This window comes from Phoenix dactylifera, chromosome 2 (genome assembly GCF_051530095.1).
Source record: "Phoenix dactylifera cultivar Ajwa chromosome 2, Ajwa_hap1_PhDact_Kaust_v1.1, whole genome shotgun sequence".
Lineage (NCBI taxonomy): Eukaryota > Viridiplantae > Streptophyta > Magnoliopsida > Arecales > Arecaceae > Phoenix > Phoenix dactylifera.
This window is the reverse complement of record NC_143191.1, coordinates 10,019,792-10,043,077: the sequence shown is the minus strand read 5'-3', so window position 1 is coordinate 10,043,077 and position 23,286 is coordinate 10,019,792. Positions and strand designations below refer to the sequence as shown.

Genomic DNA, 23,286 nt, shown 5'->3' with positions numbered 1-23,286 from the left:
ACCAGGTTCTTCCATCAGTCGACAATCATCCGAAGATAGAGGAATAGAATTAGTAGTATCAAGGATAGTAATGGACAGATGATAGAGGATTCTGATGCCATCATGAGGGTATTGGAGTAGTTCTTCAGCTCTAGGTGGACGGATCAAGCAGGCGACGGAGGGTTGGCCGGTGAGCCGGCTCCATCGATGAGGGTCTTGAAGGAGGAGAATGCAGCTTTGGTTAACCTGGTCTTAGTAATGGAAGTCCAGGAGGCTCTTTGGTCATTGGACGAGGATAAGACCCTAGAGCTGAATGGTTTTCCTCCAGTCTTCTTCAAAATGTATTGGCATATCATCAAGCAGGATGTGATGGAGGTTGTCCAGCAATTCTTCACAACTGCTAAGATGCCACATGACTGGAAGCATACTTTTATTACTATGATTCCAAAGAGGCAGGATCCTATGGAGCCGAGCCACTTTCGACTGATCAACCTTTACACTACTCCATATAAAGCTATTGCGAAGGTCCTAGTGCACAGACTGAGGGGTTTCTTGCCCATACTTATTATCCCTAAGTAGGGGGCTTTTGTGGGTGAGCTTGCAAAAAGAGTTTATGACTAGCTTTTGATCACAGAATGACTTGAGCTTGAAAGCAGTACATCAAAGACCAATTATACAATTGATAATTGGCTTATAAAGAAGGTAAAGACCTTTTTTTTTGCATAGAAGTGGACAGTGGGTGGTAAATATGGGCATGCTCAGCGGCACATAGGCCTTTCTAATCCAAGAGGTTTTTTCTGTGCCAACAAAGCTGTAAGCTTTTCAATATCGATTAAATCCTTGCCAATCTGTATCCTAAGAAATGGGATCTAAATTTTGATTTCTTCTCCTTCATCGCAATGATTTTTTCCCATTCAAGAGTCACTATTTTCATGATCGAACATCAAAGTAGATAGATGAGTTGTATAGGATCGTTCGTTGGAATGAGATAAGTGATTCTTTTATAGGTTCCCAATGAGATTGTAGAAACAACTAAGGATACTTCATTGGTGCAACATCAACAAATTTGCGCATGATCAAGTTACAACCCAAGATCCATGACCATATTATGTCAATTGTTTGTATTTTGTTCATTCCATCAGTATGCTCCCATGCACCTATAATTTTGATCTATTTTCTAGAACAAAGGGGTCATTCTGTAGAAACCTCTACAAGAAATCGTCATTTTCTGATGGTTTTTCCACTTATTGCTGCTATTCTTTCCACACCTCCGGATATCTGGTGCCAAATTGTCACCTCTACCTATATTCGTTAAATCAAGCGAGAGAGTACTTCTTGCAAGTTAAGGAGTTTAGACCTAATAAGACTATCCAAAACAAGAGAACACTAGATGAAAGCAAGAGCCTGATAGAAGACTAGGCCTAACCAAACTTTCATATGTTATTCCGAACCTTCATACTTTCAATATAAAAATAGGTCGCTATCATATTCTCTCTCTGACCTGTGCAATGCTTCCTCACAATTTAGTAGGATAAATCCAATCATTGTTGATAGGGGCTCTTCCTTTTCTCTTGTGGACTCATGATGCAGACTTTTCTAGTTCTTAAACATAAGTTTAACTTTTTATGCTTACAATTTTTAACTCCATGGAGCTGTTTAGAATATGAAGAATGGGTTTTGGAGGCACCTGAGAAGGCTAGCTCCTTCACAGTCCGCAGCAAATAGAAGAAGGGTAGGTCTTAGATTCATACCATATGGATTGTAATTTCATTCGATTGGCTTACCTTTCATCCACCTTTGTTTTCTTAAGAAAATTTTTACACCATCTTGAAGCTGAAATTCAGTTTGGCTTCTCTAGCTTGGGTTATCTTCCCGGATCCCTACTTCGGGTTTTGGTTGTGGATTTGCTTCTTTAGTGACGAGTGAGATTTTTTCCCAAGTTATAGGATTTTCATCTTCTTTAAGAACATACTCACAAATCGTCCTCCATAACTTATGGAACAAAACGTATATTTTGGTACCCCCAATCCCGGGAAAGCTTCCCTTGATTTTGACTTTGCAGTATACTTACTAGCATTTTTGTTTAGAATGGCAACATGATAATTTCATTTTCCATCCTTTTATGATTATGATACTTTTCATTATTAAATTTAGCTAAAAATTTGATTTATATCTGAATAATATCCGATTTATTTTTGTATTTAGATAACAAATATAAGTATAACTAATATCCAACTTGCGTTCATATCCCATTAGTACAAATATGGATATTTGTTTTAATATTCATATCCATATCTATATTTGTTGAAAAAATATGGATACAAATATATGAATATACTAATATTCAAACCATTTTCGCCCTCTGTATTTGTTTTTGATTCTGCTATGCTTGTTGGTTCTCTTTTATGTTCACACCTTTGAAATAATTATAATATTTTATCATGGGTATTTTGGTCCAAAAAATTATAAATTAAAACGGCTTTCCGATGCATGCTAAAAGTGTTTTTCCGAAGAAAATCCAAAATAGAGCTTCTTTTAAAAAGCTGCTTTAGCTTTCTAACAAATCTAAAACAACATTTTAATTTTTTTACCAAATATCTCTATTCCATCCGAAAGTACTTTTGGAGGATCAAAAAGTGTTTTTTGGCCCACCAAAAGCTCTGCCAAACAGGGCCTGAATCAGTTTCTCCACTTGATTCTTTCACTTTTCATGAAGTCTTCAACTCCTTTTAGATTTCCAAATATGAAATTCCATTTTCAATTTCTCTTTGTTAATCTGTTGTACATGTGTTTGGGCTACTTTTTGGTTGAGAGAGATTGGACCGAGTCCAGTATTTGGATTCTCTTTTTCCTCCTAGCTAGAAGTTGGAATATATCTATCAAAGTTGGAATCATACTATACTCTCTCTCATGTGCAATGTGTCTGCCCAACACTAGTATTAGCATATGGTATGATTATCAATTTGAATAAGCAAAGCTAACCCTAAAAACTTGCAGGGAAAATATTGGATGGTTATGGTGCTGTCAATTTGAGCAAGCATTGTTGCGCAGAAGTTCCGAGCAAGCGTTATTGTGCAAAGTGAAACTCTTCCTCTGGATTGGTTACAGATACAAACTAAACAGTAGAGAGAATCCGTCTTCATCCAAAGCTGAGCATTAATATCGATGGCTCTTCCTTCTGCTCTGGACCTTCAGAATCATTTGATCATATTTTCTTGCACTGTTTATTTGCTAAGAAAAGTTGGATTACCTCTGTTAACCTGCTTGGCATTTACAATTTCTCAGCTGCATTTCTCATTGGGCTGTTGGCATATTTTGCACAATCCATGCAGGAATGGAACTCCAGATAAACCAAATACAGGCATAATATATGCTACTTCTAACTATGCAAGCTGTTTTCTTTATTTTGAACTACACTACTGCTTCTTATGCTATTTCAAACAATGCAAGTTGTTTTCTGTAATTTGATTACACTAAAAGCTTCCTAAGATCTCCATCTTTAGAAACACCTCCCACATTGCCTACTTATTTGAGCATATCGAAGGCGATGCTACCATCCTACGTACCTTTTGGAATGAGGATAAATCCTAGCAGGAAATTGACAATCATGTCAGCCATCTTACTGGAAGTAAGTAATCTCCACACATAGGTGAAGAATGCCACCAAGTAAGAAACGGCAATCATCAGTAAAAGTATCCTCCCAGCTTTTGTTGAACAGGTTGTCGCAGAAATAAGTTCCATTTCCTACAAAAGTGCCTCTTTCAATCGGCATAAACTTCTCTTGGCACATTACCTCATACTTAATGGCATAGACCACCTCATGTGAGTGGTTCCCTTCAGCAGTAATGCTTAACTGAAAATAGTGTCTCTTTGTTCCATTGCTGCAGGCAGCCACTAGACTGAAGAGATGAGGACCAAACCGAAAAGTCTCAAACTCTCTTCTGCCTTCTGGGTACATTTCCCACACTTCATTCTCTGTAAGGCTGAAATAGACCTTGCAACACTCAAGCTGAAAAGCTGAAAGCCTGATAACCCTTATGGGCGTTTGCCTATAATCCCGCTCGATAAATTGGTTGCTGTCACACCCTTCTGAGGCAAGCCTGCGGCGGTATGGTGCCCCGATCTTGAAATTCAGAGCCTCAATGACAGCCTTGTTTATGGATTCTCGGTCGAAGTATTCATATTGCAGCGCCTCTTCCAGCTTATGGCATGCCAGATAAGGGAAGTGGATAAAGCTTTCAAGGTGCAATTCCTTGGCAGAGCAGCAGTCCTCTGGATTCTGGCAATGGGTCTTAGCCCAGTCCAGTATGAATTGATAGATAACATCCTCAGTTTCCACATCAAGAGCAACGCCGCTGAAGAGTGCCTCAATTCCAACAAAGGGTAGCTTCAGGAGTTCATTCTTGTGGCTAGCCATTAGAGTCAATGGGTAGGTAAATCAGCTATTTCCAAACTCATAATATTTATCAAGACCCGGTCATTCATGGAAAAATGAATGGAAATAAATTGACTCAAAAAGACTAATTGATACATATGTGTTACCTGATTAAGTGACAAGGGTTGTAATTAAAGTACTGCTTCACTGACTTGGTCAGCAAGTGACTTAGATCAACCCAGTGCACTTTTGCAGCAAGCTCAAAGCAGGAAAGTGCCCATTCTGGTCTCTCAGTCAGCAGGCTGATGCATTTCTTAGCACATGAGAGAGCCTGGTACTTTTCTGACATCGATAGCAGATCCACAATCTCTGCATAAGAAGATGGGGATTCAAACTGGGTGGGGAAGTATATGCACTCTAGAAGACCAGCAAAGGCATCTTCCTCTGCGCCAAGTTCAGAATGTCACATGGACGACAGGGTGCATTAAATCAACTTCAAAGAAAAAATTTTCAGGAGATACCAGATGCTTCAATCTGAATAATTAGATGTCCCACTTTTGATTCTTTCTTCATTTCATTGAAAAGCTTCAAAGTAGAACAGTTGTTTGAGTAAATCAAATGAGGCAACGAGTAAGCAAGTGAAACTGAATTTAGTTCATTTGAATGAAAAGCTTCCAAGTAGAAGAAAAGTTGGTCAAGTGAATTAAGCAAGGCAATGAGGGACAAAGATGGACTAAGTTTTCTTGCTACCTTGAGGAACTGAATGCTATTCTGGGATAAGAGATCAGAATTGACATTGATGGCCACAACCCTCAAAATCATAGGGATGTAAGTACTAAAAGAAGCTTCATTCCCTGCAATGACATAATGATGCAGTTAATACTGTGTTCATCTTTAGCAATAGCAAAAATAGTGCTGCATTGAAGGCTGATAAGTAACAACTAATGCAAATCTTAAACTATTGTCAACAGTTTCTAAATTGTTATTCATAAATAACAGAGCACGACCATCAATGACTTTATAACTAAATGCAAGGGTTGACAGCAATTTCAGAGCCAAACCATTCACAGCATTATATGGCTTAGAAATTGAAATTCGATTCACAGTGACTTTAAATATATGTCGATATTATTTTCACTCCCATGTCAATTTGCTATGATCAATGCGTAATGCAAAAATCAAAACTATTCTAGCATCACAAGACATCACCAACAAGACAAACGTGATCAGAAATTCAACAAAAATTACATAAAATTTAGACAAAGGTTAATGCTTAAGTACAACTGAATCATACTGTGGAAGTATCATCACCAGAGTACAAATAGCTAAGCAAACCCTGATGAAGTTTCTTTCTCAGAAAAACCCTGCTTCTTGCTTTATATTCTTCCTGTCGACCAGGAACATACTGGAGAATACAGAAGCATAAAATAATTGAATGCATGCAAATATGCACCAAGCTGAAGATAAATATATCCAATATTGATGAGATGCCTATGGTCTAATGTCTCTCTCGTTCTTCTTCTTCCCGTGGATACTAATAACTTCTTGATTCTTAGAATTTCTGATATTTCTGAAACTTAATGAATATAATAATCATTGTTATAAATATTTGTGACATTTAATGATTCTCAAAACCACGCATTGCTCACCAACAGCCATCCCTTGCAAAATTCTTTCCCGTTGTAAATCTTAAACAGGAAAAATAAAAAAGAAAATTACATTAATCATCTATCACCAAACCAAGTTAAAACAAGACATGATCAAAACCATGGGACAAGAAACAATCAACATAAACAGATTACAGGATCCAAAATTCGCGCAAAAATCTCAATATCCAAGAAAAATTCTGGGATGTTAACATATAACCTATATCAGATCTCCTACCTATGCATTCACTTCCCCGTATAGTCATCCAACAAACTATATTCAAGAAAATTAAAGAAAACTAATTGCTCGAAAATGGGAACGTTTATCTGAATAAGAGTAATCCTCTTTCTTCTTGGGATCTCCTCATGAAGAACAAATGTTAGACACGTCCATTTCGATTTGTTTTCAAGAAATGGATACAGTTCAAGAGATCACCTTCCTTGACGCTGATCGATTCTTCTGCTGCGTGCTTCGGAAGATCTTCTGTGGCGATATCAGATTGTGGTTTAGCAATCCTTACGATGAGGAAACTGTCCGTGCAATGGCGAAGTTCGCATTTGCCGATGAGAGATTGGAAGCGTTTCAGAGCCTGACTTCCATCTTCTTCACTCTTCTTGCAGGGAGACTCCTTAGATCTCAGGAAGGCCTCCATGGGTTTCAGGGAGGAACGGGAGAGAAGGAGTATCTTACGTGAGAGAGGAAAAGAGTAGAGGAGACAAAGAAAGCAAGTCCGCCAAAGTCGCAGGGAGGAACGGGAGAGAGAGAGTATCTTACGTGAGAGAGGAAAAGAGTAGGGGAGATAAAGAAAGCAAGTCCGCCAAAGTCGCAGAAGAACCCCACAGTACTGTAGACTCCCTCACAGGTGGCTGGCACGTGACAGGCATGTGAGAATAGTGTCGATGGCGATGTGTAGGGGCTGCTCTCTCTGGTTTCTAAGATCATCATTGAGGGTATTTTTGCCTAAAATAGTAGCAGTAAACTTCATTGAGAGGGTGTCATTAGCCAAAATAGTTGTAACAGCGCTGCATGGTTGGAGGTACTTCAAAATTTTTGGTTTCCAGGTGGAGAACTAGCATGTGTGATGCATGTGGTTTGGGAAACATGAAGATGTCAATTCCATATTCGTGACTATATTAATTAAGCTATTTAATTAACTACCTTCGCTTTTATGGCTGGGTGTTTGCCCTTTTTTTTTTTTGGGCAAAGCCATTAAGAATTCTTGTTGTTTTTAACTTTAGTCTAATTGCAAATATTGTAATAATCCAGTATCTCATCTAAAAAGGCTAGTTAGAAAATATTATTTGAGTTTCTTGATTCTGTATAAGTATCCAAGATCTACCTGGCAAATAATCTATGTATGACTAAACACACGGCCGCGCGAGTTCTAACATACTTTTTCCGTTTAAGTCTTGATGTCCTCGTCAGGCTAAGAGTCTAAATCCATTCATATCTAATAACAAGCACCACAATCGATCCGTTAGCCTCAGTGAGCCCGTACTACAGTGTTTCTTAGTTCACATGGCCCATGGCCGTATCTACTTGGATACCATTTGTAACAACTCAATATCTCACCCAAAAAACTAGTCGAAAGGTATTATTTGAGTTTCTTGATTTTGTATGAGCACACAAAATCTACCTAGCAAATAACCAATTATATGGGACTAAATATATGTCCGCATGTATCCTAATATATATATAAATAAGAAAGTACATCCTCCAGCCGTCCCTAACAATTATGAGAAAGCTCTAGTAGTCTGATCCAAATATAAAAATTCAAATTACTAGAATTTTCCACCAATACAAATTTACCTTGGCGGTCGTCACCCCTGATCCAAGAAGAAAGGAAGAGTGGGCACTCTCCTATTTTTGGGAAGAAGAAGAGAGCCCTCTCTTCTTTCTCTCTCCTCTCTCCTCTCTTTCTCTTTCCTCTCTTTTTTTGTTTTCTCTTACTCTGTTTCTCTCTCTTTGCGTGGTTTAATAGACCAGTAGGAGGGTCCTAGATATTCTTTTTGTGGACCCAAGTTGACCTTAGTAGAGGATCTTGGACTAGTGTTGCTGTGACCACCCGTCGTACTAGCCTTCACTGTGGTATTTCTCATCCTTCCTTGGACCCCTACTATCAACAACCTCACTTTGATTCCACTTCTATCAAGCCCCAAATCCATCAACCTGGTCAGCCACGTGACATGACCTATCATATTCTTTAGAGCCCTGCACAATGTGGGTCGGATTTTTTTTTATAATTCTAATAGAATTTCCTTTCCTAAAATAGAAATTATTAGTGGAAATAAAGTAGAAAAAGTTAAAATTGTTTAGAAGGTAGATTTCGACTTTTATATCAACTCTACCTCCTGGATCATGATCAAACCTGAAACAGACCAAATTAATACAATAATTTTGGTAGTTTAAGGGAAAATATTATCTACGTCATTTAGATGAAATGCTACATTTCATTATTGACTTATAGACCACTCTTACTATCAACAATAAATATTACTAGATATTGCTTTTTTGTCGTGTTTGGATACAATATTATGCAACTAAACTTGGCCTAGTGTCCAATGTTATAGCTCGAATCCAATGTTGTGCAACCAAAAAAGGTTAAATTTCTAATAATAAGATCTGATTAAGTCATAGGGTTGTAAGTAATCTTCAATTGCCTTAGTGACTTAGATCAACCCAACGTATTTCTATAGGATGCTCAAATGAAGCAGGAAAGTGACCATTCTATTGTTCTTGTCAGCAGGCTAATGCAATTCTTAGCACATGAAAGAGCTTAGACATCATCTGAATCAATAGCAGATCTACAATGTCCCCATTAGAAGATAGGGATTCTGACTGGTAGAAAAGCATATATATATATATATATATATATATATATATATATATATATATATATAAACTCCAGAAGAAAAGTAGAACAACTTCTGCTTCATCAATTTCAAAATATCACATTAGTAAATTGAAGAAGGAAATGCCAAGAATTTGGTGTTACGACTAAATGTAATATTGTTCCACCAATTTATATGGCCCTATATATGTTGTGCCATATTTTACTCGTCAAGGCTTCACAAAGCTCTTTAAACATTTTCTAAGGCATGTCTTTTGGTAAACTTTGTAGTGGTACTGATATTATAGATATGTATTTATACTTTTTAATCACCAATATTATTTATACAATTTTCTCAAGTGAATTCCCAAAAGGATACCCGCTATATAAACAAGCTTGACATCCAACCTTGACCAGTATATAATTGCAACCTAAAAATTATAGGTTCATGATATTTATTTTCCAGAAATTATTTTTCTATTCAATGCAGACACATACGAATGCATGTGCGATGAAATAAGTTCATATAAATTTGTCTCACTGCCCAGTGCACATAAATTGCTTTTTTTTTTTTTGGTAAACCGGCTTCTCACTACATACGACGATGAGAGAGCCAAAATTGCTTTTCAATAATATAGATAATATGACAAATCCTCCAATAATAAATTCAAAAGGTACTAATGAACTAATTCACTTTGGATTCCTTTCGTCTATTTAGTAGGATCAATGTTTTAATTGATTGGTATTATCATCAATTAGAAAATGGAGGTTCAGTTCAACTTCAAATATTTACTTCACTAAATGACTCAACTCATGTGACTTTTTACTTGCCATGATACTTGACTTAGACTATTGACTTGTTATCTCTTTGACCATGGCACAAAAAATGCCTAGTAGGATGCCAGGTACGTTGATTCAAGTAAAATGGCTACTAAATTTTCTTTAATGTCCAACATAGAAGAATTATTAAGGTTTACAGCATTACTTGGCACTATATCTCTTTAAACCAATGAAGATAATATTTCATGGAAGTTGACTCCGTCCACGATAGTCATTGTTAAAAATTTCTATGCCTTCCTTTTGTTCCACTTTCTAGGGTTAATTGGAAAGTGCTGATTCCTAAGAAGGTGCAAAAGTTTAACTGGCTAATCTTTAATAACAAGATCCTAACTGCTGACAATATAAGGAAAAGACAATAGACAGCAATTCCGAGCTTCTGATTTTACTACTCTATGCCAACCCTCCATCTATGTCCACTCTTCAAGACTTTCTTCTTGAAAATTTAACTATAATCTATAATCTAGATTATAGCAAAGTTGTTTTTTGGGTTCATAACCAAACTCAGTTAATTTTTCCAAGCGATCAACCAAAATCTTTAATTGATTATTTTACACGGGTTCACGATCAACCTAGTTGATTTTCCAAATAATCAATCAAAACTTTCATAATCCAATTTCTAGTTTGGATGGACCTTTTTCTTAAGTTTTAATCTCTGAAACTTGTTACAACAAAGTATAAAAAGAATTAAGTGCAAGAATAAAAAGTATAGCTCCTAAACAGTAAATACATCAATAATAAATAGAACTTGACTCTATTGGTTGGCTTTGAATGATATTTGAATGCGCTTCACTAGCTCTCAATTGTAGAAGATGCGATCATTTAGCTCACGCTGAATGCTCTTAAATGATTTTCTCTTTGAAACCCTCTTCTTTTTTTCTCTCTTTCTTTATTTAGCAGATTTTTTTGTAGTGCTTGAGCTCTCCTTTTCTTTGGTGTTCCCATATATTTATACTCTTAGAGATGGTTTGAACACTCTCCCAACTGTTAAATAAGTAAAATAGCTATTGTGAGATAAAAATAGCCGTTGCGACTCATAGAAAAACTAGTCATTACTATTGTAAGGTGCAGAGGGGTCGACTTGCCATTTTCTAGGGTCAACTCGAGATTTTCAGGAATCGACTCGTGATCTTCAAGAGTCATCTCGGACTTGTTGTAGTTTTTGTTGTGCTCTATCTTTTTACTGTAGCCATTGGGAAGTAGGCTCTCTCAATTTAGGAGTTGACTCGTTAGATGCCTGAGGTCAACTTATTACTTTCAGGAGTTGACTATTCCACAGACTAAGTTTTACTACTTTTTATGGTTGTTCAAGGATTTATTTGTTTGTTTCTGGGGCCGACTGTTATTTAATAAGAGTCAGCTCGTCATTCTCATGGGTTGACTCACCAAAGCGATTATTTTTTTGGCTCTCTCTCTTTCTCCTATGGCCATTTGGGGGTTGACTCGCTTTTCTACTGGAGTCAGCTCATGAAGGCATATCAGTTAATGACAGTGTGCCAGGGTCGACTTGTTGCAAGCTTGAAGTTGACTCTTGAGTTATCTCAAAATGAAATTCTCTGTCTTTACAAGTGAGTTTCCAAGGATTATTTTCATTGCTTTTTTAGAGTTCAATTTCTTGATGTGGAGCTTCAGATAGACGATCTTTATTTAAGAGTAATTGAAGGCTTTCTGAAATTAATCAAACTTCGAAAAAATAAATTATTTATCTCTAACTCAATTATTTTGTATTATCAAAATCAACCCTTTAGGGTCATCATCATTAATGGCTTGAGACTATTTCATTATTGTATTTCTAGAACCCAAGTACCTACAACTAAAAATACTATATCTAAATTTGCAAGCACCTGTTCAGCTTGTTCGTATATGAAAACTACAACTGTAATTCTTGTGTTTGATAGTTTAACATGAAGAAAGTGTGATCACCCTACAATTAACATGATAAAATTACCTCTATTGTAATTTAGGGGGCGACACCCCTAACGATTGAGCCCAAATTCTATCGTTTGGGTCTGAAATGGACCAGTTAAAATAAAAGTTTCTTTTTGGATAAGAACTTAACCGGTGCAACTCTCTATCTGAGAAGAATCAGAAAAGCGACAGAAGGCAGAGTTGATGTAGAAGTCGAGATCTGCCTCTTTAAAAATTTTAGCTTTGTTTAGAAAATTTCTACTGTTGATGTTTATTTTAGAAAAGAGAGTCTCACTAAAATTAGAAAGAAGAATTCAACCTAAATTGTATAAGGGTGGACCTCACCATTATAAATAAATGCTATGTACTTTAGTTTTCTAGACCACCAATAAGAGAAAAGAGGACCTAATCCTACTTTTGAGAGTTTTCTTTTGAGAGTTTTGAGTTAAGTAGGTTAAAGAAAAACTTCTCTTCTCGATTGGATCATGTTAAGTTCTCAGTCTCAATCAATCTTATTTCATCTGGATCACAATTATCATATTGGTCAGTAAAACTCCTACTATACTACAATTTTATAGAAATTTATGGCACCCATAATGGTGCAAGTTCAAAATGAATTTATAACTGTCTATGCTTGTGAATTTAATAGTACAAAGCATAAAGAATAGTTAAGAAAATAGAGACCACATACCACTCATGGCACTTAGTTTATCACAAAGAATTCAACAAAATATGAGGAAGGTCGCAAACTCATAACTAAATTATTTTATCATCAAACAATGCAATAATTAACAGTTTAGGGAACATGTGGCAATTTGTAATCAACTTAGCATTGAATAATTTGTGGATGATTTACAAAAAGAAAGATTTGTGGACAGAAATCATGGGATAAACGAGAATGTAACCTATTCCAATATCCTTTTCTAAAAGATGAACTACTCTATTATTTCAAGCACATATTTTCAAAGCATAGAGAAATAGGGATCCTATGTAACATGATATTGAGCTTACCATACAAGAAAAAGAGCCAAACATCAACCAAAAATAAACATATCCAATAACATGCAAATAATTCATGATCCAACACACAATATTGTACATCCAAAACATCAAACATATAACAAATTCTAAAGACTAATATTCTGAACACCATGCATGCTTGAACAAATGATTACTAGACAAATTGTTAAAACTAACCCTATAAATCAAGCTAATCTACAACAAAACCAATAAGTAGAATGTAAATCATCAAATTGAAGGAGAAAACTAATTGACATTTGAGTGAAGGAATGGATACCTTTCGACATCGGAGTAAAGAATCCAAACAAACTATTCTTCAAGGCTTGAATAATACCACAATCAACTTCCTAATGCCTTTCGAATTCCCATAAATTCAATTGAAGGGTTGGTTCCCTTTTGATTAGTGTGGGTCGAGATGGGGGGAAGGGATGAAAGGATTTCCCTAATACAATTACAAAACATAAACCTCTTTTTACAATGTTGTTGGAGCGTATTTTGGTTATGAATGAAGGGCAATAAAATAACTACAAGAATTTATATGTTTAGCCACAAAAAAAGTTGTTGCTACCAAATAAATTTCGACACATAATGTATTTAGCAAGGAAAAAAATTCCATAGTAAGGCTTGCAGCCAATTCCTCACCATTAAAATAATCTATGATGAAAATAATAATTTGTCATAAAATATTCAATATTATTCAATATTTTTTGTGAGATCACTAAAAGTAAGTACATGACAAAATGCGTACACCTATACAAGGGATCAAATCAAAGATATCTTGGTTTGCTACCTACCACTTAGCCACTATGAGCACTTTAGCTTGTAATATAAAGTTATGGTTTATTATACTTATTCAAAACTTATTTATGTTCCAAAATATCCTCATTACAAATTTATTATAGCATTTTATATTTCACTAATAATTCATTATGATTAGTTATTTGAATAATATTTTTATAATCGCATATATTTTTCTAAAGCTCTTTAAAAATAGATAATTTATGATTCTTTTTGTTCATGTTGTAAACTAGAAACAATGATATTTAATAAAGAAAAGTTTTAATACTTTATATTTCATATTTTATATAAATAACTTAATTTTTATATACTTTTAATATAAAATAGGTTGGATCACTAACACAAATTTGGTTAAGGCGGTCTTCATGCAAGTTTCATTATTACATCTTAGATTACTCTGGCAAATTTGATACTAGACTTCGTTCCTAACATATAGTTATCTAATCGTCAAAGCTAAATTGACTCATATAACTTGTTTAGCAAATGATTTGAGTTAAATAGCATACTTAACCTATCAAATTTTTTTAATAAAATATAATATATAATCAATTTCATTAAATTTACTATCCCTCTAAAAACTAATAAGCAATAAAGATTCTATTTCAATGAAAGTTGTTAAAAGACATATATTATGCACCCCCTTTATTAATAAATTATTTGCAATACACTTTTAATTAATTAATAATCACTAGTGTATATAAAACTATTAGCAAATAGATTGTGGTTGAATGAAGTTGTGAATGACATATTTAAGCTGGTAAAAGTATTTTAAGTATATTTAGAAAATATAATAGTCAATATATGATCGTTACATCTAAAATATATTGGATATATTTAATATTAATTAATAAAAAATATTTTGAAGTATATATGTTTGAAAAAAAATCAATCTCACATTTAGCAATAGAAACTCCAAATTAGTTTGCAACAAAAATAATTTATCACAAAAAATAAATTATAAATAATTAGTATAAAAAATTATTAGTTATACAATGATGTATACGTGACTAGATCCATTTCGTCATTAAATAGCCATTATTTTGCAACAAATCTACATATATTGCTAATAAATATATATTTAACAATAAAATACTATCATTGCTAAAATATATAAATAATTTTCAATGAAAAATTATTTCTTAATAAAAGTTGTATAATGATGTATAGGTGATAAAATCTAAATTATCATTAAATAGTTAGTACTCAGCAATAAAACAATATATGTTGCCAATAAAAATATAATTAACTATATAATATTGTCATTACTAAAAGTTAATTAGATAATTTGCAACAAAAATAATTTGCATCATAAATTTATATACTAAAATACATGATGAAATACTATTCTCTCACTAAATAGCCTACATTATGCAACAAAACTGTAGACATCACAAATAAATAATTATTCAACAATGAAATGTTGTCCTTGCCAAAAAATAGAAATATGTTTGATATGAAATATAATTTTGTTACCAAATATAAGAATATTAATGATGAAATTAATGCATCATAAAAGATTGCTCATATATTTTTTATTTTTTTTAATATCCATAGGTAGATATTTGGGAATGATATCATTGTCAAAATTAATAATCAATTCATGATAAGAATATATCATCACTAAAATTTATGGTATTCAAGACAATAACTTTTTATTATGAAAACATCATAAATTGTTACCAAAAAAATTTTCACCAAAAGGTCAGAGTGAGAATATTTTGGTACCACAAATTTGGTAATAAAAATTAGGGATGAAATATAATTTTATTGCCAAAAATACTATTTAAATGATATTTCGTGACACACTTTTTATTTTGTTGTTTTATGGTAGTTATTAGTGATAAATTGTATTTCGTAGTAAAATATTTTATCATAGATTGACCATTTTGTTGTAAATATTGTGCTAGATTATAGATGATAGGAAAGATGACATTGCGATGAAAAATAATCTGGTGCTTTTTTACATTGCAACTTTTTTTACATGGAGGGTTATAAATGCCGCAAGTGAAAACTTTATGGCTACTAGTTAGAATACTTCAGATTATAGTTGTACTATTATCAGATTCAATCTGATGACTGGTTCACCATAAGTTTCCTCCTTGGTCTTCAAGTTAGACAGGGTACTTCACATAATGCCTTGTTCTTAAAATAGTTGGTCATGACCTCTTTTAGGCCCCTTCTATCACTAGGCTAAGAATTGCTTGCAATGAAACAATCATGATATGACTCCTTTTTATTCTGTGTATTATTAATAACTCTTAGCTAATTAAGCTATTTAAAAGTCAAATGCTAAATTGAATCTCAATTACTTGAAATGTCAAAATTGGATGTAAGTTCGGATTTTACTCATGTTAATGGATGTGAACACGTATCTAAAATTATTTTTTTTATTGAGTTCTGATGCAGATATGGAATGGTTCCAACCCAAATCTAACCCATTTACAACCTTATTCTTGTCTATACATTATTCAACTTGCTCATCTAGTAAAGATATTGGGTTATTTTTCCATCCATAACTTTCTAATTTTTTTATGGGAAACTTGTATTCCTATTTCAAATTCAAAATTCTGTTTTATTAAGTATAGTTATCCACTTGGCACCCCCAATTCAGAGTTTCAACGAGACTGGGACTATGAAAATTTTTACATGACTACTAGCTTAATAATATAGTTTTTTAAAATTTAGAATTTTAAAATGTTGAAATATAACTTTTATAACTTAAATTATAGAAAATCCTTCTGATTCAAGGATAGCTCCTATAAACATTAACAACTATACAACTTGTCTTCCTGTCCTGCTTTCCTTGGATTCTTGATAGAGCGGATGCAGTATGATTGAGGACGGTGAATCAAATCATGGTACCTTCAGTTGTCATTGCTTTCCTGCAGCTTGGTAAAAAAAAGTTTCCACCATTTTATTAAAAAAATAAAATAATTATAATTAAATAAAAATAATACAGTGTAATTGTTTTTTTAAAAATATAATTACCAAAAAATCATCCAAAAAAATATTTAGGCGATTGAATTTAAAATTTTATTAAATTTATAAAATAAACTAATATAATTAGTAAAATTATAGAATTACAGGCTAAACTAGATGTATATTTATAAATACCATTCGAGAGGTTGGTCAACTGATCCTGGTAATTTTTTTTCATCCATTAAAATTTAAGCCGATGAACTCCAAAATTATTTTTAAATATTTATAAATATAAATTTTATTCAGTCTATAATGTTATAATTTTTTTAACTATATTGGTTCAGTCTATAAACCTAATAATATTTTTAGCCTAACTAACGTAACAGACGCAAAGGCAATGATCCATCCTATCTATAATATAAAGTATATACGGTATCTACGTTTCACCGTACTCATCGGTAAAAGTTTTCTACCACCCCCCAAATTTCCGTTTTCTTGTCATTAAAAGCCTCAAAATATCTTTTTCCAACCCATCTCTCATTCCGCACCCCCAGCAGCCCCTAGTCTCCCCCCGCCAATGGAAGCCACCCACGAGAACGGGAACTCCAGCCGCCGCCTCCTCCATGTGGTGGCGCTGCCGTTACCCGGCCGCGGTCACATCAACCCCATGCTCAGCCTCTGCCGCCGTCTCGCCACCCGCGAAGGCCTCCTCGTCACCGTCGTCGTCACCGAGGAATGGCTCGGTCTCCTCTCCTCCTTCTCGTCCTCCGCCGCCGCCGCTGCCTCGCCAGCGTCGAACCTCCGCCTCCGCGCCATCCCCGACGTCGTCCCTTCTGAGAGCACCCGTGGGCAGGACTACGCGGACTTCATCCAGGCGGTGCTTACCAAGATGGGGGGCCCCGTGGAGGCGCTAGTGGCGGCGCTCAACCCCCCGGCGGACGCCGTCGTGGCCGACGCGCTCCTGCCTTGGGCGGCGGGGATAGGGCGGCGGAGAGGGGTTCCAGTGGCGGCGCTTTTCCCGCAGGCGGCGGCGGTGTTTCTCGCCCTCCACGAGTTCAGGAGCTTCGACGACGGTCGCCCATTGTCGGAGATCCACGCTTCCGGTAAGTGCATAGATTTCCCGTCTAGTTTTATTTTATTTTATTATGCGCATTATTAGAACGTAATCACTAATTACTGGTTGTTTGGGATTAGAATAAAAAGAAGAATTACAAAGAGAAAAGGAGGTTTGCTTTTACTTTTGATGAAGTTGTGTTCGGCTAGAGAGTGATTTCCAAATAGACTCTTGTAAATAGGATATTCTATTCGAAAGTCAAGGGAGAGATGGGAAGATTAGACTCATACCTTAAATCTTTGAACCGAGCACAAATAAAAGCTTGTTTGGAGGGACACAAACTGCTACTTTTAGCTTTCTTCTCTAGATTCGCCATTTAGAGAGACCCATTTGGATTTGTGATTTGCACCTAAAAGCTAACATATAAGTAAAGGCATTACATATTTTACATTTGTTTACATGCTACAGTTAGTGTTATGTTAGTATATTAATTTATAAAACATGAATTCTAATATGATATTGATGTACAAAAATGAATCGTTTAAATTTAAAAGAATCTAATAGTTAGACATAGATCCATTCTCTTCCTTGAGCATATGTCACATTGTATTGATGAGGGAAATAGTGGTTTTGGGGAGCAATGTTGATGACACATCCAGTGCAAGGATCTGAAATATGGTAGTGGGCCAGTTTAATCAAGTATCGGTAGATGGGCATGCTTTAGGGATGTCAAGTTTGTTAGCCTTCCTACAAGCAAGAAAGCAAACCTATCTTCATCAACCCTTTGTCTAGAATGTCTCATTAAGGTACGACAATTCATGTAGCTTTCATGGCTCGAGATCAATAAGGGCCCATGAAATGTTATCAACATTACTTTTTAAGAAATTGAAAAACTCTTTTTTATTTATGATTTTGTTTCAATTGTCACTTTTAGCCATGCTGCAAGAAGTGATGAGCAAGAACAACAAAATTGACTAAATTGCCACTTTATATTTAACCATATTAGCCAAATTTGCATAAGGATATTATTATTATAGTTTCTTGCATTATTAATATTTTGTGACAATGAGAAAGTGAAATTTCATTGCCATTATTAGTCTGTTGCTATCATAACGGTTATAATATATATAAAATTGTTGCTTAATACTAGTTGCTCATTATTTATGTACAGCATATATGACAACATGTAGGTATTATCGACAACCGATTCATATAAGATGAATTTAGAATCATGTGCAAGGAATCATCAACATCACACATATATTGTCAATTACATTAAGTTACTATTAGATAATCTAGTCTCTTAGATTAAGAAGGCTTAACATTACTATCATAAGGAAACTGAAAATTCTATTTCTTTACAAATACATATACAGTAAACAATGTACTTTCAGAAGGTACCAATGCTGTCTGAAGTCTCCTTTCAGATTCGTGCAGGTTTGCTAGTCACTTTCTCACGTACCTGGTAGAATTGAAGTTCCACAGTACTTTAGTTACCAAATGGTAAGCAGCTTTTGTAAAAGCTCTACTTTTCAAAAACTTTATTGCTAAAAGGTCCAAAAGCTCTACTACCAACAGTAATCCCAAACAGAGAATAAAACTAAGAGGCTCCGTTAACCAAAGTTTGGCGTGCTGAATTCTTAGTTTCCATGGCATGTGCTTTTGCTCCATGACATGTACACTTTGACTGCCATCTAAAGGCTGCACTCTAGCTAACTAGCAAGTGTCGTTGGTCAGGATCCTCTCCAACTGGGATATTGATTAAAGAGCTCCAATATTCCATATTGTTGTCATGCATCTCATATATTACTTATCTAATCATGATTGTTATAAACTATATGAACGGTCATGATAGAAAGACTAGATCTCTCCTATTCATGTCTAACTTGGAGAGAAATCAAACTTCTAGGGCCACATCCATGTTGTGGGGCTCCTGGCAAGTGGGCTAATAGCCTAGCGTGTTACGGTGCTTGGATGGGGCCGCAAATCGGTGACAAAGTTGCATAATTTAGAAAATGACCGTCATTAAGAAAATGACAGTCATAGAAAAAGCTGAATTATTTGGGGCCCCCAATTTGTCCTATTGAAGTGCTACAGTTTGTTCAGTGGATGGCATGTGAACATGCGTAGCAAGATAAGACAGGGGGAATATAAAAATTGGGCCCTCCGGGCTGTTTGAAAATTTCTATAGGGTTGGAACAAAAATTCTATAGGTAGATTGGGCCATCTATTTAAGCATGGCTCTGTATCCACCAAACATACCACCTAGCCCAAATTCTATGAGAATTTTAAAAAAGATCTTCATAATTTTTTTTTTCTTCCTACAGCCCAAAGATTAGGATTTGGATTGAGATTAGACAGACTCCTAAAAAGTGCAAGATAGATGGGCCAACATGCCCATTTTCTACAGATGTTTAGCCCAATCCTGTTGAAATATCCAAATAGGCCTTCAGTGTTTTGTTCTTCCTTATGTCAAATCCAACAACCAATACAGATCATGGTGGGTCTTGGATAATATCATATACGATCATCATAAAAGAAAAGGTGTGCTCCCCTGTGAATAGTTCCAAATTGTCAAATAATGGTATGAAATCTAAGGGCAAAATAAAAATCTCGTCTCTAAAACACTCTCAAGCATCTGACTTGAAACTAAGCCTAGTCTTTTAACTGTTTAGGAATGAGATTAGAGGAGTTTATTTGCATCATGCAAAGTTGTAGTCGATGGTAAACTTACCTCTCAGGGGATCTAAGGCCTACCACTTGTCCCATACAAAGGTCTAGACTGTTAACTAGTTCTTGTTTATTACAAGTGAACAATTTACTGTTCACCGGCATCTGGTGAACAATTTACTGTTCACTGGCATCTGGAAATGAAAATAGACACAACCCCAAGCATGAAAGAATGAAAGATGGGTAGTTCTGTGGTATAAATCTGGTATCAGTTTGGTTCACACTCAAGACTCTCTCTTCTACACTGTCACTCTTCTTGTGTATGTAATGTGACAAGAAGCATGACATGGGAAAAGGAAGGATGGATCTCTCCACTTGTGCATGTATTTCACTGACATGTCTGGATAATGGATATGATGTATACTTGTTGAAGAACTCCACTCTTATACAGTGGACAATGTTCAGTATTTCTTTCGTTTTTTTTTTTTTTTTTTTGAGAGCACACAAGATGGGCTGGAAAAGGAAAATAATATTTAATTAATAGCAAGGACTTGATACAATGTGATTATAAGGATGATTAGTGGACTGTTGAAGACTCAGCCACAAGCTACAGGGACTCAAGCATTACCTAGCACACACTAAGACTTTCATTACAAAGTTCAAGCTGTTCTCACATGACCCATTCCTTCACTTTTTGTAGACTCTTAAAACTTTGCCGTTGGTCCAAGTTAACAGCCCAAAACTAGCTGTTTCCTGCCTTGAACTTCATTCGTGTCTGGTTCCGCGGATGACCATTGGTGGCCTAAAAGAAGCAAAAGTTTGTTGCATGGGTATTAAATGAGGTAATAGGATGGGGGCTGACCCTTGGCCATTCAAACCTTCCACTTACTCTATCAATTTTCTCGGTATTTAGTTTCGAATTATAATGGAAACGTCATCACCTTTTTTAACTGTTCACTAATTTTGATAAACAGAAGAACATGTAACTTTCTTAATTCAATTGAATAAATTAAATGAATGTGTGTAGATCCTCTAGTTAACCTTATTTGAACAGAGTCACATTGAGCAGTTCCATTGGAAATAGTTAGAGCTGGTCTCGTAAAACATGCATGACCAGGAGGTTATTGTGTACTTCTGAGCTCAAATTATAGCTTGGAATCAACTCAAAACAATTTTATATTGCAGGCAACTGTGAGGACTGATTTACATCCCCAGTGCATGTGCTTCTACACTAAAAATAATATGGCCAAACTCAAGGGCATCTTAGTATAACCATTAAACCATTGAAACGTGACTTTTTGATGCTATTATTTGACTCATAGTCATCATCAAAAGATATATACTTAATTCTGCACGTACCAATTCAATATTGCATGTCCGGTTCACATGCTTCAATTCCTATAGGAGTTTCTTCTTTCTTTTATTTCTTTATTTTGGTATGAAATATTTCTCAGCCCATTATTTTATTTTTGACCATATGCCCCAAAGGACTTCAAGTAAATCCGGTCTCTCAACCCAGGGAGTCTTTATTTCAAGCCCTATCTGTGGCTGAATTTGCCTTATTGTCATTGAATAGTTCCATAAGTTTCATCAACTTCAAAAAAATCATCAAAGAAGCATTGCAATTACGATAACTTCTGTTATCATGAAATGTGACAGTTTTTTTTTCTATCTGGCAGGTAGAGCAAATGGTTATTTGGACTACATTCCCAGAAACTCCTCTCCACATCTGGCTGACTTTCTCTCAAAATCTTCCGGCCAAAACATGATCAGAACTTTCATACAAGTGCTCTCTTGGTTCAGCACAGCTCAAAGTCTACTCTTCAACTCCTTTGATGAGCTCGAGGGCCACGCCATAAACACTCTTAGGTCCAAACTCTCAATCCCCATCTATTCTGTAGGTCCTTGCACCCCTTATATGACACAGGGGGCCAATCCCCCTGATCCCTACTACCAATGGTTGGACTCTCAGCAAAGGAGCTCTGTTCTATATGTCTCACTAGGCAGCTTCTTACCAATTTCAGATGTGCATATGGTTGAGCTAGCAACTGGGCTTCAGATGAGTGGTGTTCCCTTCTTATGGGTTATGCGTGGAGACTGCACACAAATTAAGAAGCTAAGTGGAGAAATGGGCTTTGTGGTGCCATGGTGTGATCAATTGAGTGTATTATGCCATCCTTCTGTTGGGGGCTTCTTGACACATTGTGGCTGGAATTCCACATTAGAAGGCATATACGCTGGTGTACCAATGGTGACCTACCCTTTGATGTGGGATCAATACCCAAACAGTAAGCTGATTGTGGATGATTGGAAGGTCGGATTTCGGATAAAGAATGAGGAGGAAGAAGGTGTTGTTGGAAGAGAGCAGATAGCAAATGTAGTGCAGAAGTTGATGGACTTGGATGCAGATGATAGTAGGGAGCTAAGAAGAAGAGCAAGAGAGTTCAAAGAGAGATCCCTTAAAGCATCGAATGACGGTGGTTCGTCGACCACCAGCATTGATGCTTTTCTTCAAGATGTTATACGTTGCAAGCAAAAGTTCGCTTATCATAACAAGACCACCTGAACTCAAGTAGGACAACTTGAGTGAGAACTTATCAAAGTAGAGTATGATTCACTACCTCGCTAAATCTATTGTGGATTTGCAGCTGATATAGGTCACTGTTAGCAAACGAAGATTGTGGTTGTGTACAAAAGGGTTTGTTTCCCCTCAGGCATCATCAATTCCTATCTTAGTACACACTTAAATTCGATATAATGCAAGGTCATGACTGCTATACCCAATTTATATTTATGCTCAATTTGCAGTTGTCTCACATAGCCATCTATTACCAACTTCATTGTCATCTTCTGTCCATGTGTCTCAAGGATGACATGGGAAAAGCTTATTTTTCTTCGTGATGTATCCAAGCATCAATCAGAATACTTAACAGAGCTCAAAAAAGCCTTCCCTCTATGTTACAGAAACTATATGAAAGAATTACAACCACCCTTCAAATTTAAGCGAGAAACATTTGACTCCATTTTTTTATTTTTTTCAGTTAGACATGATAAGCTTTTTGTTGCAGTATAACCCAATTGTCTATCTGCACTATACACCGTTAATGAAATATTAAACAAAATTAAAAAATAACTGAAATATTAATGAAATAATCATGAAATATTAAAAAATAACTAAAATATCCTCTATCTTCCTGTAAGGATCTGAATTTGGGCCCGTTATTGGGCCCAAAGAACTGAAGTCGGCAA

The 23,286-nt window shown here is 35.4% G+C and overlaps 2 protein-coding genes across 3 annotated transcripts; one reads left to right on the top strand and one right to left on the bottom strand.

The window, feature by feature from the left end:
• Positions 1-3,080: 3,080 nt before the first annotated feature.
• Positions 3,081-6,767, bottom strand: LOC120108655 (BTB/POZ domain-containing protein At2g46260-like). Its single transcript, XM_039122323.2, has 5 exons — positions 6,437-6,767; positions 5,105-5,208; positions 4,876-4,939; positions 4,522-4,798; positions 3,081-4,388 (listed from the first exon to the last, which is right to left on the bottom strand). The coding sequence occupies exons 1-5, from the start codon at positions 6,651-6,653 to the stop codon at positions 3,599-3,601; spliced, it is 1,452 nt and encodes a 483-aa protein (XP_038978251.1). The 5' UTR covers positions 6,654-6,767; the 3' UTR covers positions 3,081-3,598.
• Positions 6,768-16,844: 10,077 nt separating this feature from the next.
• LOC103713275 (UDP-glycosyltransferase 87A2-like) lies at positions 16,845-22,853 on the top strand. 2 transcript variants are annotated; one of them, XM_008800145.4, is made up of 3 exons: positions 16,845-17,416; positions 18,795-18,870; positions 21,717-21,823. In XM_008800145.4, the coding sequence occupies exons 1-3, from the start codon at positions 16,891-16,893 to the stop codon at positions 21,718-21,720; spliced, it is 606 nt and encodes a 201-aa protein (XP_008798367.1). In that variant the 5' UTR covers positions 16,845-16,890; the 3' UTR covers positions 21,721-21,823. The 2 variants fall into 2 exon arrangements, with proteins under 2 accessions (XP_008798367.1, XP_008798366.1); XM_008800144.3 differs by lacking the exon at positions 18,795-18,870 and having other exon boundaries at positions 21,717-22,853.
• The last annotated feature ends 433 nt before the right edge of the window (positions 22,854-23,286 follow it).

Bases quoted from the DNA above. Each gene is read 5' to 3' on its own strand.
- LOC103713275 (XM_008800144.3), top strand. From the start codon at position 16,891: ATGGAAGCCACCCACGAGAACGGGAACTCCAGCCGCCGCCTCCTCCAT. The intron at 17,417-21,716 runs GTAAGTGCATAG...TCTATCTGGCAG, and splicing joins GTCGGAGATCCACGCTTCCG to GTAGAGCAAATGGTTATTTG.
- LOC120108655 (XM_039122323.2), bottom strand. From the start codon at position 6,653: ATGGAGGCCTTCCTGAGATCTAAGGAGTCTCCCTGCAAGAAGAGTGAA. The intron at 5,209-6,436 runs GTGATCTCTTGA...ATGTCATTGCAG, and splicing joins ATCGATCAGCGTCAAGGAAG to GGAATGAAGCTTCTTTTAGT. The intron at 4,389-4,521 runs GTAACACATATG...TCTAATGGCTAG, and splicing joins AACCCTTGTCACTTAATCAG to CCACAAGAATGAACTCCTGA.